The 16,939-nt window shown below is 61.5% G+C and overlaps 1 protein-coding gene across 5 annotated transcripts in view; it reads right to left on the bottom strand.

Annotated features, from left to right (window-relative positions):
• Positions 1–7,179: 7,179 nt before the first annotated feature.
• Positions 7,180–16,939, bottom strand: part of TMCC2 (transmembrane and coiled-coil domain family 2) — a 29,044-nt gene continuing 19,284 nt past the window's right edge. For 4 of the 5 annotated variants that reach the window (XM_075443120.1, XM_075443124.1, XM_075443122.1 and 1 more), the window contains 3 exons: positions 9,632–10,566; positions 9,146–9,281; positions 7,180–8,582 (listed from right to left, as the gene is read on the bottom strand). In XM_075443120.1, coding sequence (XP_075299235.1) covers positions 8,271–8,582; positions 9,146–9,281; positions 9,632–10,566 — 1,383 coding nt within the window. In that variant the 3' untranslated portion in view covers positions 7,180–8,270. Of the gene's footprint in view, positions 8,583–9,145; positions 9,282–9,631; positions 10,567–14,113; positions 14,274–16,939 lie in introns of those variants that run through there. The other variant, XM_075443123.1, reaches the window with a different exon arrangement.

Here is a 16,939-nt window from a genome sequence, read left to right as displayed (position 1 = left end):
GGCGCTGCGGCGATGCCATCGCGGTGAAGCGGCAGTGGGAGAAGGTGTTGCAAACCTTGGCGTCCCGCAAAGCCACCGGAGTCACTGCCCTGGCAGGGCTTGGCCCTAGATGGGCCACCCCGGGGACCCGCACTGCCCGAGGGATGGCAGCCGGTGGCTCGGTGACCCTGCTGTGGTCCAGGAGCAGCCGAAGGGCCGGGATGAGGGTGCTGGCAGTCGGGGAGCTGCTGCCCCATGCCTCTGCGCTCTGCCTGCATCTGCCTGCAGCTCGCACCAGCCCGCGGGCACGGGGACAGGGACAGCAGAGCCACCACCAGCAGACCCTCAGGAGGGCTGGAGGGGGTAGCAGGACCTTTTGGTCAATGCCTTTGGCTGTTTGGTGCCTGGCACGGGGCGTTGAACATGTAATTGAGGAGCTACTGGAGAGAGTCCAGCAGAGGGCTACAAGGATGATGAGGGGACTGGAGCATCTCTCCTACAAGGAGAGGCTGAGGGAGCTGGGCTTGTTCAGCCTGGAGAAGAGAAGGCTGCGAGGGGACCTTAGAAATGCCGATAAATCTCTGCAGGGTGGGGGTCAGGAGGACGGGGCCAGGCTCTTTTCAGTGGTGCCCAGCGACAGGACAAGGGGCAACGGGCACAAACTGAAGCAGAAGAAGCTCCAGCTGAAGATGAGGAAGAACTTCTTCCCTCTGAGGGTGACGGAGCCCTGGCCCAGGCTGCCCAGGGAGGCTGTGGAGTCTCCTTCTCTGGAGATATTCCAGCCCCGCCTGGCCGCGGTGCTGTGCAGCCTGCTCTGGGTGACCCTGCTTGGGCAGGGGGTTGGGCTGGGTGACCCACAGAGGGCCCTGCCAACCCCTGCCATGCTGGGATTCTGTGATTCTGTGATTTGATTTATGCTGGGACCTGCGCAGCCCCGCTCGCTCAGCCCCGGGAGGGTGCCCGGGGGTGGCACAACCAAGCCATGGTCTCAGCCGAGGGATGCCCAGCCGGTGCTCGGCCAGGTCGGTACCTTGCGATAAGGTGGTCTGGAAGGGAAGGACGGTGCTGCCCTGTCCCCCTGCTCCTCCTCGGTGGCTCTTGCTGGGAAGGAGGCTGCGGGGGAGACAGCACGGACCCCCCCCAGCCCCCGCCATGCTACGATCGACCTGCGAGTCCGGGCAGACCTCGGTGAGCTACGCGATCAATTATTTTTCTAATCTTATCTAGCTGTCTTTTTCCTGCTTTCTCCTGTGTGTCTTCCCCTCCCTCCCCTGCACTTTGTAGCCGCCCGACAGCCCCGCTTCCCCCCTCCAGCCCTGCGCTTTGATCCTAGGAAGAAGCAATTGATCCTCCTTATCTTTATTGTGGTAAAGACATTCCCAGCACTGCCCTTAATTAAATTCCTCTTCATTTTCTTCCATAAGCCTTTCTTCCCCCCAACCCCAGACAAGTATTTATTTTCAAATGTGCAATTAAATTATTAGATTGGCCATTGGTCTAAAAGCAGCCAGATTCACCGGGCCCTGCTATGCGCAGTTCAGGGGGAGACCTTGGAGCTTTCCCCCTGCTCTCCCCCCACCCAGCTGAGCCGGGTTCGTACCAGCTCGAGGTGCTGCTGTTCATGGGTGCATGGGGCAAGGAGCTTGGGCTCGGGGGCTGGCAGCCCCTGTGCTGCTGCAGGGCCAGGGACCAGCCTGTGGCAGAGGGACAGCACGCTTCTAGCAGCCAGCACCCACGGGCATTTGCTTTTCCAAAGCCCAGTGTCACCAGGAGCTGCTCCACGGAGCGGCTGACGTGTCTCTGATGGCTGCAGACCAGTGCGTGGGTGCCCCGGTCCCCCCGCCAACCGGCAGCAGCCCTGGAGAGGGAGAAGGTCGCAGCCGGCGAGGTGACAGCGTTCACTGCCGGGCTGAGCTTGCCGAGAGCAACCCCTGGGAAGGGTCCGCACGGCCCCGGGGGCAGCCGGGGGGCTTGCGTTGGCCAAGGGTGCGAGGGCAGTGGTTTGGAAAGCAGGCGGCTCCCAAAACCACGTCACCGGCACAGTGCAGGCAGGCGGCATCGGAGGCTGCCCGTACCGACCTACCCGTCCCTGTCCCTGCCTCCGGCCAGGACTTGTCCTCCCCGAGAGACCAGGGGAGCACGGCAGCAGGTCGGACTCGCGAGCTGTGGTTTTCACCGCAATGGCTCGGAGGAAAAGGGCTGTGGGGCGCGTTTTACTCCCAGCAGCAGCTCCCTCCCCACCTCTCCCTGGCCACAGGAAAGAAACAGGGAGTTGCTCATGGGGACAGGCAGACACCCCCCGCCCGACCGGGATGAGGGAGCCAGGACGGGCTCACGGCTGGCTCCTGTGCTCTGGGGAGGGCCACGGTGGCACTGGCACCAGTCACGGTGCCACAGGCACTGCCCGCAGTGGCACAGCCACTAGCCACAGCAGTGCGGGCACTGGCCACGGTGGCACTGGTCAGGGTGGTGTGGGCACTGGTGGCAGCAGCACTGGCACTGGCCATGGTGACACTGGCACTGGTCAGGGTGGTGTGGGCACTGGCCACGGTGGTGTGGGCACTGGTCAGGGTGGTGTGGGCACTGGTGACAGCAGCACTGGCACTGGCCACGGTGGCACTGGCACTGGTCAGGGTGGTGTGGGCACTGGTGACAGCAGCACTGGCACTGGCCACGGTGGCACTGGCACTGGTCAGGGTGGTGTGGGCACTGACCACGGTGGTGTGGGCACTGGTGACAGCAGCACTGGCACTGGCCACGGCGGCACTGACACTGGTCAGGGTGGTGTGGGCGCTGGTGGCAGCAGCACTGGCACTGGCCACGGTGGCACTGGCACTGGCCACGGTGGTGTGGGCACTGGCCACCACCTCTCACACCAGGTGAGACCCGAGTGCCCCGGAGCCGCCGCCGGCGGTGGCTCTGCACCGCTTTAAGCTTTTCCGCTCGGAAATTTTTCCTCCAGACACTTTAACCTCGGGGGCAGCGAGTATTTTTCATGTAGATCAGTCGAAATTCCCCCGGAGACAGCGCAGGAATGCGAAGCATGTTACCCTTGGTACCAGCTCTTTCTTTTTACGGCCTAAGCTTGGCCATGTCGGCGGGGGGGGGGGGGGTCGGGGGGAATGTCTGGGGTCCCGCCGTCTTTCCCATTGATGATTGCCAACATTCCCCCCCCACCCAAACCCCCTTCCTCCTCCTCCTCCTCCTCCTCCTTCTCCTTGGGAAGACTGCCCCTCTGTGTTGCACCCGCACGCTGTGCCTGGGTTGGCCATCCCAGCAGGTGCCCGGTGAGGGTCTCCATGCCAGGGTTTGCAGTGGGGTGACGGGGGGCAAACTGGGGCCGAGGCAATGCCAGCAGCACCCCAAAAGGGACGCAAGCACCTCTGGGTCCTGGCAGCCTGCAGCTCTTGGTGCTCCTCTCCTTGGGCACGCAGGGAGGTCCCCAGAGCCATGGGGACCCTGAGGGATATTCTGGGAGCTCCCCCAGCAGAGCAGAGGGCAGCAAATACGTTCCTTTATCGTCCGAGGCTCGTGCAGCTGGAAACCTGAAGGCGTAACGCCACCAAAATAAATGACTGTCTTGTTCGTCTCAGTTAAGTGCAATTACCCCTTAGATATCAAAATAATTTATTATTGTTACTTCTTCTGAGCTCGCTGCAGTGACACGAGGCAGGGGAAGGGGGCCAGTGCTGCGTGGCCACTCCTCGCCCCACGCCGCGGAGCCCGGGCACCCCGCGGTGCCTTTGGGTGGCACGGGCAGTGCGGTTCCAGCTCTGCAAACTGGGGAGCGAAGGGAAACCCTGCAGAGGGAAGCGCTGCTCCGGCCGTGCCGGTGGCAGAGGTCCCACCCCAGCAGCTCGGCCACAGCACTGGTGCCCCTCACCCCTGCAGAAACCCCCCGACCCACCTCTGGCTTTCCCCACTGAGCTCCCAGTGGGCACCAGCCTCTGCGTGCACCCGCGCCGGCCCCGTGCAGCGGACGGGAGCTGCTCCCCGTGCCGGGGAAGGGGCAGCCGAGCCCTGGGGTGCGGGGACATGAGGGTCCCCGTGCCCGATGGCACCAGCTCGGCGTGCCTCGCCGCCCCTGTCCCTCTGCATTACCCTGCTCTCAAGAGCGGACTGGGAGCCCAGCTGCAGCTATTACATAAAACGCAATTAGCGATGCAGGCGAGGGAGGCCTGAGTGGCATTAAGGAATTCCTCCCGGGCTGACGTCAAAGCTTCACCTCTCCTCCCGCTGCCCACACAAAGGGGGCCGTTATGAGCCCCCCCCCCCCTCCCCGGCCCCGCTGTGCGAGAACACGAGTCCCCGGGGAGCCCTGGGCTGCACGTGCCATGCGGGAATTGTCCCCGCCACCAGCACGGATGGCACCGGCAGCTCCCTGGCTCCCTGCGCAGGGTTTGCCGGCTCCCACATTCCCCGGGCATGGGAAGATGCCGGCAGGCCCCGTCTGCCAGCTGCTTGCCTGCGGGAGCGGGGCTCGGCCGGGTGCCCAGGCCTGGGGAGCGGGAGGGACGCTGGATGACGGAGGGGCAGCGGGGATGTCACTCCTGGCTGGGTGGCACGACCCAGCCCACGGGCTCTGCTGCTCCCCGGCGCAGGATGGCGTGGAAGCGGGGACCAGCCTAGGCAGCTGGGCAGGGGGGACAAGCAGGAGGTCCCGAAATTCCTGCTGGGATGGCAGTTCCCAGCAGGATGGAGGAGCTCTGCCCACTGCCCCAGCACCGGGGCCTCCTCCGGCCGCTGCCAAGGAGCTCGCGGGGGCTGGCTGGTGCCAGGACACCAGCATTTTGATGTGAATGCCCCAAAGTGTCGCAGACTGCTCCTCTGCCTCTGCTGCCGGGGGCTGCCCAGCTCCTGAGCGAGGGGGAGTGGCTGGGGTCCTGTGTGCTGCTCCTACCCCAGCACATCCCGAGGACACAGCGATTGCTGGGGCTGAGCTGTGGCACACGCTCTGGGACACCCCACTGCACCCACCTCCCGCCACACCCGGAGCCTGCAGCCTCCCCAGACAGGGCCTCCAGCAGAAATCCCCCCCTTTCCCGCAAGCTGGGGGACACCAGACCCCCCCCCTCTGCGTCCTGGACACCCCCCCCCAGCCCCTCCTCGCTGCTCCAGCCCCCCAGGCAGGGAGATGGGGCAGCGCTGGGCTGCAGGCAGGAAGGGGTTAAAGCGCTAATTAGGGTGCGGGACCCCACCCCGTCCCGACGCGGTATTTAGGGAGGATGCTCCGGGGCGGGTCCCCGGGCCGCCGCGTCCTTGATGGTGGGGACTGGGGGCCCTCCTGCGGCCGCGGCTCCGCAGCACCGCCCTGCCCCGGTCCCCTGCCCCGGACGCAGGGACCGGCAGGATAAGCAGAGGGCGATGAGGATGATGAGGGGACTGGAGCACCTCTCCTACGAGGAGAGGCTGAGGGAGCTGGGCTTGTTCAGCCTGGAGAAGAGAAGGCTGAGAGGGGACCTTAGAAATGCCTCTAAATATCTGCAGGGTGGGGGTCAGGAGGATGGGGCCAAGCTCTTTTCAGTGGTGCCCAGCGACAGGACAAGGGGCAATGGGCACAAACTGAAGCAGAGGAAGCTCCAGCTGAAGATGAGGAAGAACTTCTTCCCTCTGAGGGTGCCGGAGCCCTGGCCCAGGCTGCCCAGGGAGGCTGTGGAGTCTCCTTCTCTGGAGATATTCCAGCCCCGCCTGGACGCGGTGCTGTGCAGCCTGCTCTGGGTGACCCTGCTTGGGCAGGGGGTTGGGCTGGGGGACCCACAGAGGTCCCTTCCAACTCCGACCATGCTTGGATTCTGTGATAAAGCAGCTTTTCCCCGTCCTCCCTGTGGGCGTGGGGCTGGCAGCAGTGGGGCAGCAGCCCCCCGGGCTCGGGCAGAGCCAAGCAGCCAAGGGAGCTGGGTTTAGGGAGCTCAGATCTTCGGATTTTAATTACTGGCTGTTTTGTCCTTACAGGTATTTGCTGGTGTAAATGACGCAGCCCGTGCAGCACGCACCTTGTCGGGACGCAGCGGGGCAGGCAGCTCTGCTGAACCTGAGGACGTGATGTGCTCCAGGCAAGCCCACCCTGCTCACACGAAGTCCACAGAGATGTGACCGGGTATCAGCTCCAAGTGGTGATGTGTCCTGGGTGTCATCTGCGGCAGAGGGATGGGCTGTGGGGAGCCTCTGCAGACACCTGCACCATCCCGCTTGGGCACGGACCGCTGCTCCTGCACCATCCTGCTCACTGGGGCCTGGCCATCTCGTCTCCAACATCGAACCTGCATCACCTTCTACGTGCACTTTCCAGTAAGTACAGGGGATGCCTGGGAGCAGGGTCCATCCGCATGCCCCCACTCCACCACCAGCCAGAGGTACATCCAGGGCCCCTCAAAGTCCCACCGCCTGCTGCCTTGCTTCTCCCCACCTGTATCTGCCCAGCAGCCGCTTCAGCTCCGTGTGCCATCTTTCCAGGTCAAAGCAGCTGAAACCCAGCCTGCTGCTCTTCAGAAAGCGTGCAGGCTTACCCCCCCCCCCCCCGGCTGCCCCCCCCTGCTCCGCTCGCTCCCAGTGTGCATGGTTTAACTTCGGTGCAAACTGGTGGGCTGGGATACATCCCAGCCCCGCTGCCAGGTCTCTGCAAGGACAGTGGGACCACCTCTTGCTGTGGTCACCCTCCACAAGCCATGGCTCTTCTCTGTCCTCGGTCTCCTCCCTCGCTTCTCTCCTTGCTGATGCATCAGACCCAGCGCCCTGGGGTCAGGGTTCCGGCTCAGAGCTCTCAGCCACAGCCCTGGGGTACAAGCTGGGGTCTCCAGCCCAGTGCTCCCCAACCTTCCTCCTTGTAGCCCCCCCCCACCCCACCCCGTGTTCGCAGGGCTCCTGCAGGGAGCTGGGGTGCAGTGGGAGACGTGCCAGCGTGAGAGGTGATGCTCGAGTGCCGAGGGGATGCAGGGAGCTCAACATGGGGCCACAGGCAGGCTTGGCTTGGCTCCAGCACCATGGAGGGGGTGGGAGAGGACACTTGCCCTCCCCTCTGTGTGCTGGAATTGCGTCTGCCCCTTCTGCTGGACCCCCCGACCCTCCCGAGCACCCCGTGCCATGCACCAGCCCTGCGTGTCGGGCTGGGAAGTGGGACGCTGCCACAGGAAAGTTCAGGGCCAAATTCTCAGCTGAGGCAAACTGATTCCGGGCCTCTGAAGTCAGCGGAGTAGCACCCATCTGCACCAGAGGAGGATCTGGCTGTGCATATACTTTTATATATATATTTATATATATATGTGTGTGTATAGATATATTACATAAATATATATGTATGAAATAATTTAAGAAACATCCGAGACAGCATGCTGTGCTCTTGTGTAGGGCCAGGGAGGCTAGGAAGGCAGCTGCTCGCCTCCCCCTGCTCTACCAGCTTTGATTCACAAATGGAAAGAGAGTCTTGAATTAAATTAAAAACCGCACGCGCACACACACGCACACGCACACACACGACACAGTGCAGAGGCTGGAAAACTCAGAGGCGTGATGCTGGAGAGTCCGCGTGTCCCTGAAGAGATCAGATCAGCTGAAGCTGAAGGAAGGGGAAATAAATAAATGAAGGGAAACCAGCGGAGGGGATCTCGCTTGTGCCAGTGCTGTCTCTGGTTTCAGGTCCCCTGTGTCTGCCCAGGCCCCTGTGGGGACACAGGGACAATGTCACAGCCCTGCTCTGTCCTGGCTGGGCTGTGGTGGAGTTGGGAGAGGCTGGTGGGACATCCATGTCTGGCTGCATTCGTCTTGGACCCCCTTTCTCCTTCACCACATGCTTTGCTTTCACTCCATCCTGGGACTGAGTTTTTTGCCATCCTCGTCTTCATGGACGGGAAAACCCAGCCCCACGTAACCCCTCTCCTCTCTCTGCAGAAAGTTTTCCTGGAGCTGGGCTTGGTACAGCTCAATCCTTCCCATTGACAGAAGACCTCTGCAGAAGACCTCCTTCCCATGGACTTTTGGAACAGAATGACATTTGAAAAACAACGCCAAAACCTTAGAAAAATCCAGCGCCACCTAAGTTACCAGTTTCTTCCAAAAACTCTTCCTCATTCCCCATCCCACCCTCCCCAAACATCCCAGAGGGCCGATGGATCCCGGCTCCGACACGCCGCGCTCCGAGCGATTGCCACTGGCTGCAGCGAGGGTGGAGAGCCAGGAAAACAACCGAACCGAGCCTGTGGAAAAACAACCCAAAGGCTTTGGGCCCACTGTTCCCCCCAGCCCTCTCCTCTGCGGGAAATGGAAAGCCCCCGGGGCCGCAGCAGCCAGGCTGCAGATCAGCTGGGGAGCAGGACGTGCTCCAGAAAGTAGGTGATGGAGTCCCAGTGCTTCCAGAGGAAGAAGAGGAAGAGGACGAGCAGGGCAGTGCTGAGGATGCGCATGCGGGTCTTCATGAGCGGGGTGATGAAGTTGGCGATGGTGGAGACGAAGACGAGCAGCACGGCCATCAGGGCCAGGATGACGTTGATGAACTTGCCCAGCAGTGCCCGGGCGTTGGCGTTCTCCACCCCTTCCAGCTGCACCACTTGCTGCTGCTGCTGCTGCAGCTCCAGCTTGGTCACGCGCGTCAGGCAGGACTCCACCGCCTCCTGCGAGGGACAGCACGTCAGGGCTGGCCAGTGGCTCCAGGAATGACCCACGAGGGCTTTTGGTACTTGCCCCATGCTCTGAGACCTTGCTGCTGCAAAGTTTTGCTTGCACAGCTCCAGTGCGTGCCAACCTTCTCGGCTGGGAAGGGGCTTCCCTCTGCAAACCCTCAGCCCACGCGATGTGCAAGGCGCGCCCCGTTCTGCTCTGCCTGTGCCGGGGAGGTCTCAGTGCCAGGAGTACCTACCACAGCAGAGCAGATGACCCAGACTGGGACAGCAGGGACTACGTGTTGGCCCACGTGTGGCTCGTAACAGCCCAGCGCTGCAGCCACCCATCCAGAGCCTTGCCCTGCCTTGAGCACCTGGGGACCTCAGCACAGCGGGGATTTGCTGGGATTTTGGGGACGTGGCTTAATTATCTGCTTCTTTCCATGACAGCATCACAGCAAGGACCTCACCTGGAGGGTGCTAGAGGAAGGGATCCCCCTCGCCCACCCTCTTTCCCAGCCCAGGGTCCTTCCCTTGCCCCGTGGATGGAGGGTGCAGCCCTCGCGCTCCCCTACCTGGATGTCCCGTGCCCTCTCGTAGGACTGGTAGGCCACTTTCTCCTCCATGCTGGCCAGCTCCTGCTTCAGGTTGGTCATTTCGTTCTGGTGCAGCTCGGTGAGGTCGTTCAGCTGCTCTTCCAGGCGCTCGTACCTATGCACGGGGGGTGGAGGGATGCTGGGGTGGGCAGGTGCCCCTGTGCACCCCCCCTGATGCTGGGGAGGGGTGGAGGGATGGTGGGGTGGGCAGGTGCCCCTGTGCACCCCGCCTGATGCTGGGGAAACCGCCCAGCCCCTCCAACCCACCCCGCTCCCGGCTTTAGCTGGTGACGGCTGCCGAAGGGAAAGCATTGCATGGTCCTCCACAGGAGCTGTGCTGCTGGGGGGTCTGGCAGTGGGGACTGCAGCTCCCCAAGTCCCTGGCATGCAGGGCTTAGCTGGACAAGCCCAGGATGGTGGCCTCATGGTCTCCAAAGAGCCACTCCAGCACCCACTCATCCCTACCTGTACCGCTCCTCTTGCAAGCACTGTGTCATGTAGGTGTAATCCCGCTGCAGCTGGGCCTTGAGGTCCTCCATGGAGTCCTCTAGGTGCGACTGGCTGTCCTTGATCTCCCGGAGCTCCTCCAGGATGGTGTCAAAGTTATTGTGGTGGCTGTCCAGCGTGTTGGACTTGGGGCTTCCCAAGCCACCGGGTCCTGCCCCTGAGTTGCTGCCACCAGCCGAGCCGGAGGTGGCACTGGAGCACTCGTCGTCGCTGCCGTACTTGGGGCTGGAGACCAGAGTGGCACTGCCGCTGAGAGCCCGCGAAGCCTCCTCGGGGTGCCCGTCGTCCAACGTGTCCTTCAGGTGGGCGATGTTGTCTGCGCTGCCGAACTTGTTTCGGATGAGGCTGGCAAACTCCCGGGGCTTGGAGACCACGGCGGTGTGGGTGGCTTGGGACAGCCCCGAGAGCCCTCCCTTGACGCCCTCCACCACACCGCCGCCAAAGCCGCTGATGCTGGAGCGAACGTTGGCACCCACGTCCTTGAGACCCTGGTGCATGTCCCGGAAGACATCCTTGGGCTGCCGGGAGGGGCCGTTCTGCTCGATCTCCTTCAGCTTCTTGTGGTAGTGCTCCAGCTTCTTGTGCAGCTGCGCGATGGTCTGTGCCGACTTCTGGTTCTTCTTCTCGAAAACCTGCTTGATGCGGGAGGCTTGCTGCTTGTCCGCGTTGTTGGCCAGCTTCAGGTACTCGGCCACGTTGTCATCCCGAGCCTCCTGCTCGATCTTGATCTGCTCGGTGATCTTGAGGATCTTCTGGTGCAGGTGCTCGATGGCGGCTTTTGTCCTGTGAGGGTCAGGGGTGCCATCGGGGACATCCAGGCAGACGGTGCCATCGGCGTCGCCGTGCCCGGCGGTGGAGGGCAGGCTGAGCGTGGTCACGTCCCCCTTGTCCAGCTGCGAGCAAAGAGAGAGCAGAGCGATGCTCAATGGAGGGAGCGGACACCCGGGCAGCCCCCAGGCAGGAGAGGAACGGGCTGGGGGCAGAGGACGGAGAGGGAGGCAAGAGAACATCTACCAGAGCAATAGTGAGAAGTTGGGGTTTTTTCCAGCTGGCTAAGCATGTCCCAGTCACACCACTGGCATCCCAGCAACAAGCCAGTTCGAGGATGCAGCAACAAAATAATTAGGGTTTCGGGGCTGGCTTTGGCCAACGGCTTTCAGCAAGGAGCATCTGCCACCGGGAGCTCGGCTCTGACTTCCCACCCTTGGTCTGTGCAGAGACCAGCACCCGCGTTTCTGGGCTGTCAGACACCCAGTGCCAGCGAGGAGCTGAAACTGGAACCCATCCTCAGATCTCCCACCAAACCAGCGGTGAGAGCGGGGACTGAGCAACCCGGAGGTATTTTAGTCTTGTTTTCAGCCTTTGGCTTTTAGCCTAGATGCGCACAGGAGTTTTTCAGCTGAAGAGAAACTCTGCCGTAACCCCAGTTTGTGGGTGACTCGGGAGGAGCAGCAGGCTGCAGGTGCAGGGACTCCTCCGCTTTCTTCTCCGAGGGTTCTCACCTGGCAATGCCAGACCCCTCTGCAAACACCAGCTGCCACCTAGGAAGTTGGATACACGCTGATTTTTATTTTACATATGGAAAAATTTGAGCTCTGGGAGAGGAAATCACTTGCCTGAGGCCACACTTAAAATCCCTGGCAGAGCCTGGACTGCAACCCAGGGTCCTGCCTCGCGCTCTCCGACCCGGGCATGCTGCTTTGCCACTTACAAAAAAAAAAAAAAAATCACTAAATTTTTCCAGTTGCTGGGTTTTATATGCAGATTCTTATGCAAATCTCAGCGGTTGTATAAATGGCTCCTGGCTTCTAATTAAGAGCTGCTTGAAAGTTAAATACTGTTGGCAGACCTGAATAATTTCCAATTTCCATCACACTTTCCCCGAATGACCCTTTAATAGGGATAATGCTGCGAGATGGTTACTTAGGAGTGTGTTATCACCAGGAAATGCCTGGCGCGGGAGGGAGGAATGTTCTCAAGATGCTGCTTATAAACACTCCCATCTGCGGCAGGTCCCGCGCCGGGCTCGGAGAAGCAGGGGCAGACGCTGCCCTCCTGCTCTTTACTCCCATCTCCTCCTTCCCTGGCACTGCTGTCCTGCCGGGAGCCCGGGGGGGGGTCGGTGCTTCATGTGGGGGTCTCAGCCTCCTTGGGCAGACAACCACCAGCTCGGTGGGAGCGTCCCCCAGCCCCCTCCCCAAGGCTTCTCTCCTCTCTCCATTGCAGCAGTGCTAAAGCGAGCTGGGGGCTGGAGGAGGAGAGCAAAGGGGAGACCCCCCAGCCCGCAGGCAGACGCGGGGCAGAGCTGGGAGCTGGCTTCAGGCCGGCTGGAGCAGTGCTTTTTTTTTTTGTTTGTTTTAAAAAAAATAATGCCCAACAAACTTGCAGAGTTTTCAGCCCCCGCTGCCAGGCTATTCTTAGTCGCTCAGCCGGGCTGGGCCCTCCGCTGCCCTGCGAAGGGATTCGCTTTGGTTTCCCACTGCGGGGCAGAAATTAGAAGCAGCAGGAAACAGACTTTTTGCCCAGATGTGCAATTCCGTGTACAGTAGGAGACAAACGAGCCGTGGCAAAGGAAAAGGGAGCCCTGGAGATGCCGAAATGGGAAACCCCAGCTGGGCCAGTGAAGGGGAGAAGTTGCTCAAACTTTGTTTCCAAACAGGGAAAGGTTTGGGAATCACCCAGACCTTTGCCCCCGCAAAGCCAGCCTTGCGGATTTATTCACGGGAGCAGACCTGGGAGGGCAGGGTGGGTGGTGGACGGCACGGACCCGATGCTGCCCACCCATGCTGATGTGGCTGGGGTGGAACCCTTTCCCCAAGCCCCCCCAAAAGCTCTGCTCTCGCAGACACAGGGCACATTGCATGAAAGCCACATCGGGTGACTGCTTTGAAAACAACCACCAGAAAAAGACAATACCCATCTCTGCAGTATTAACAGACACTGCATGCTAAATCCCAGCAAGCCTAAATGACTGTGTGGTGGATTTAACCCGGGGATTAGTAAAAGCCACACTTTCCCTACATGCAGAGAGCCTTCTGGTAGGCACATTGAAATGAAAGCACTGTTTTTCGGTGCTTATTTTCAGGCAGGCTCAGAGGGGAGAGCAAGGGCTGACGTGGGATGCAGGAGGAATGCAGGACACGGGAAGAAAAATTATTCTTATCAACAGAGTTCAACCCAGGAGAGCTGAGATATGCAAAAGGCTCAAGCTAATAAGCTGAGCAAACAGGACTTAGAGGGCCATGGCTGGGCACGGTTATGCAATGCTGGTTTATTTGCTGCTGCAGGTTCGATGGAAGCAGGCCCGGGTGGCAGGTGAGGAGCTCGGGGCCGTGTCCCCAGCGCGGGGCTGAGGGTCTCCCAGCACACCCGTGGCTGGGAGGGATTCAAACCCATTCTGAAGAAATTGCAGAATTATTGCAAAGTTCAGAACAAAACTCTCAAGACAAAACTTACTCACGCCCTAAACTATTCTGTTTTCCACACCCTATAGCCCCCTAAGAAGCGTCATGGCTGAGGTAACACCGTGGCTCCATCGACCCCGAGCGAGGACTTTCACTACGAAGTGTGACCGTGGTTCCCAGCTGAAATGCAACATGGGGACGAAGCGGCTGTGGGAAGGACCACATGCACCTTCAAGCACGGGAAAAATAAGAACCACCGAGCTGCCGAGGGATGCTGGCTCGCAGGACGGACCCGGGGAGCTGCTGCACCGGGCCGGCAGCTCCGCAGCGTGGGTGTCATCGTGCCCCGGGCCCTTGGTGGCTGTGGAAACCCATGGAGGAGAGGCCACGGCCGGCAGAGAAATGCAGGTGGGCAGCAGATGTGGGGACGTTGATTTTGGGGCAGTCGTTAAATGTCGGTGATTCCACAGCCCCTCTTCCCCGGAGCACATTTATCAGCGTAATTTGGGACAGCGCTCACCCTGTGAGCTGGTGACTGCCATTAGCCCAGCGTTACAGGGATGCTCTGGGTGTCCCCAGTCCCGTCCCCGTCCCCGCGTGCGTTCGCACCCCGTGCCTCCCGGCGCGGAGCCGCTATTCCCACCAGACCGCGTTACCCACCCCAGGCGTTGAAAATAGAAGCAGGAGCCCTGACTCACCCTTCCCACCCTCCTTCCAAGCCTGCAGCAGGGACCGAAGCAGGCAGCCCTGTGCCCCTGCCTGCCCTGCCCTGCCTGCTGCCCCTGCACGGACACAACGGGCCGGCAGCAGCTGCCTCCACTAATTTACCAGCAGAAGATTAATTTTTCTTACATAACGCAGGGAGGCATGCTCCCGGTGTCAGCTCGCAGCGGAGCTTCTGTTCTGCACGGGCACAGATCGTGCCGGTGGGTTCCATTCACCGAGCGCCAGAAACGGAGCCACTGAAAGCCCCCGCGGCTCTCCCTGCCCATCGCCATCCTCCCTGCAGTCCCTTCCAACCCCAACCAGGACCTACCTCCATGGCGGGCAGGGCTCGGGTCCCCCAGGGCTACTCGGCGTGGGCTGCTCGGCCGCGTCCCCGCGGCATCCCGGAGCCCGGCAGCGATGCGTGGGCAGCGCTGGCCGCCATGGCGGGGTGCCTGGCCGGGGGAACGCGGCAGCTGACGGCGGCAAAGTTTCGGGGGAGCAGCAGGGAGGGAGGCGTAGAGCCCTCCCGCAGACCCCCCGTCAGGGCTGGCCCCGCGTCCCCGGGTGCCTCCCCAACGCGCAGGGACGGAGCGCGGCGTTGGGATGGAGCCGATGGCTCAGCGGGATTGCCGACTCGGGAAATCTGCCGGAGCTGTTTACAGCTCTCAGCGGCGGGAGCTTTCAGGGCTGTAACGCAAACCCCCCCCTCGTCCCCTCACACGCCTCCAGCCCCATACGCTGCCTGTGCCCTGACGCAGCGGGTCGGGCTGGGCCGGTGTCATCTGCTGTGTCACACGCAGCAGGACATGAAGCCTGGGAGAGGCAGGGGGAGGCAGACACAAAGCAAAACCCCGAGTGGGACTGATGCACGGGAAAAATACGGTGCTCGAGCAAGGAGCTGGGCAGCCCAAGGGAGCTAAAAGCTGCTTATGTCGGGACCAGGTGGTGTCTTGGCCATGCAGTGGGATGGACCCGGGGCCGGCCGGCCGGCGGAGCGCTGCCAACCTGCTCACGCCACAGCGAGCGACGGGGAAGGTTGCACCGGCCCGATTCTGCCACGGGAGAACACGCAGTGCACGGAAAACACATCCAGCCAGCTGACCAGAAACAAGCCTTTGATATTCCACATGCAATTCAGAAGATATTAAATGGGGCATCCGGAAACCAAGCAGGGACGAGAGCAGGCTCTGGTTCTGCAGAAGCCGGTGGCAGCCTGGAGTCACCCCCCAGGAGCTGCATCGATGCCGGGGCCAGCGGAGCTGGTGGGGGGCAAAGCGAGAGTCCTGGGCGAGACAGGAGACCCAGAGCTTGTGCGTTTGGCTCAGCCCAAACCCGCGGGGTTGCACAGAGCAGGGTGGATGCGGCCAGCGCTGCAGGATCAGACCTGGATGAGAGCAATCGAGGGAAGCAGAACTCCAGCCCACAGCCTTCCGCTGTGCCAGCCCAAAGCCCTCAGCGTGCCCTGCTGATGCTGGGGCTGTTTGAAACCTCAAACCAGCTGTGGCCGCAGCCCAGAGCATCTGTGCAGCCACAGACAATGGGCTGAATGAGAAAGGTTCGTTTGCAGCTCTCTGGTTTAGCTATTTCTCAAAATAAAGCAACAAGACAACAACTTCGGGAGTGTTTTCAGCCACACATTGAATCGCACAGGCCGGACCGATGAGCTGCTCGTGACCCAGATGCATGTTTAATGGGGCAGACCGTGCTGCTCCCACAGCTGAGGCAGGGCAAGCACCACTCCCCATCGCCTCTCGGGCTGTCCCTACGTCCGTCTGTCCCCTGGAAGCGTAACCTGCCACGTTGGAGAAGCTCTGGCTGCAACGCTGCACCTCTGAGCTGCCCCGCGGAGCACAGCCAGCACGGCCCGTGATGGAGCTGGCCCTGCCCGGGTTCAGCAGCACAAAAATCAACCTGACCAGGCAGGGATGGATTTGAAAGGTTTTTGTTCGACGGCTCTGCAAAAGGACCATCGCCAGGTCTCAGTCCCTCCGCACCCTGCAAACGTGAGCTCCCCTAAACCTCGCCCTCGCAATGTCGGCGAAGCATCGCTGCAGGAGCATTTCCCTTCCAGGAGGCATCGGTGCTGAGCAGCTCTGGGGCAGGAGCTGCTGGGCTGCGGGAACATGTGTGGCTGCAGATAAGCTGGCCAGTGTGACAGGAGGAAACGGGCTCAGAAGCAGCAACCTCCGCTTGGGCTGCTCTGAGCCGGGAAGACGTTTCCTTGGACCACCCTCAGTCCTCAGCCTGCTGGACCCAACAGACCCTCCTGCACCCGTGCCGCTGCCTGCGCTGGCGGCTCTCCGGGCATCACTGGGTGCTGGGAGTCAGGAGGAGGCAGAGCCAGAGCAGCCCGGCAGGACCGATCCGCGACGCGAAGCTGCCACAGCACAGTTTGACACCAAGAACTACAACGCTTGGCTCCCTCCAACCCAGATTCTCGCTGCTGTGGCACTGGCACCGTGCATGGCACCTTGCCCCGGGGCATCCAGTTCTGGGCTCCCCAGTTCAAGAAAGATGAGGAGCTACTGGAGAGAGTCCAGCGGAGGGCTACGAGGATGAGGAGGGGACTGGAGCATCTCTCCTACGAGGAGAGGCTGAGGGAGCTGGGCTTGTTCAGCCTGGAGAAGAGAAGGCTGAGAGGGGACCTAATACTTACAAATATCTGCAGGGTGGGGGTCAGGAGGATGGGGCCAAGCTCTGTTCAGTGGTGCCCAGCGACAGGACAAGGGGCAACGGGCACAGACTGAAGCAGAGGAAGCTCCATCTGAATGTGAGGAAGAACTTCTTCCCTCTGAGGGTGACGGAGCCCTGGCCCAGGCTGCCCAGGGAGGCTGTGGAGTCTCCTTCTCTGGAGATATTCAAGACCCTCCTGGACAAGGTCCTCTACAGCCTGCTGTGGGTGACCCTGCTTGGGCAGGGGGTTGGGCTGGGTGACCCACAGAGGTCCCTTCCAACCCCTACCATTCTGTGATTCTGTGATCCCCAGCCGTGCCACCGTGCTGGCACCAGACGGTGCTTGGGAGCAAGGGACGGGCTGAATCAACCAGGCAGTAGCACAGCTCACCAGTGTTGTCTTCCAAACCTGGTCTTGGCTGCTGGCCCCGCGGTGGGGAAGCCATGCTGGAGGGACCCGACTGGTCCCTGCACCCCAGCC

Source organism: Opisthocomus hoazin, chromosome 25, assembly GCF_030867145.1.
Source record: "Opisthocomus hoazin isolate bOpiHoa1 chromosome 25, bOpiHoa1.hap1, whole genome shotgun sequence".
In the NCBI taxonomy this organism is placed as follows: domain Eukaryota; kingdom Metazoa; phylum Chordata; class Aves; order Opisthocomiformes; family Opisthocomidae; genus Opisthocomus; species Opisthocomus hoazin.
Note: the sequence above shows the minus strand (reverse complement) of the source record. Positions and strands in the feature narration are given on the sequence as shown.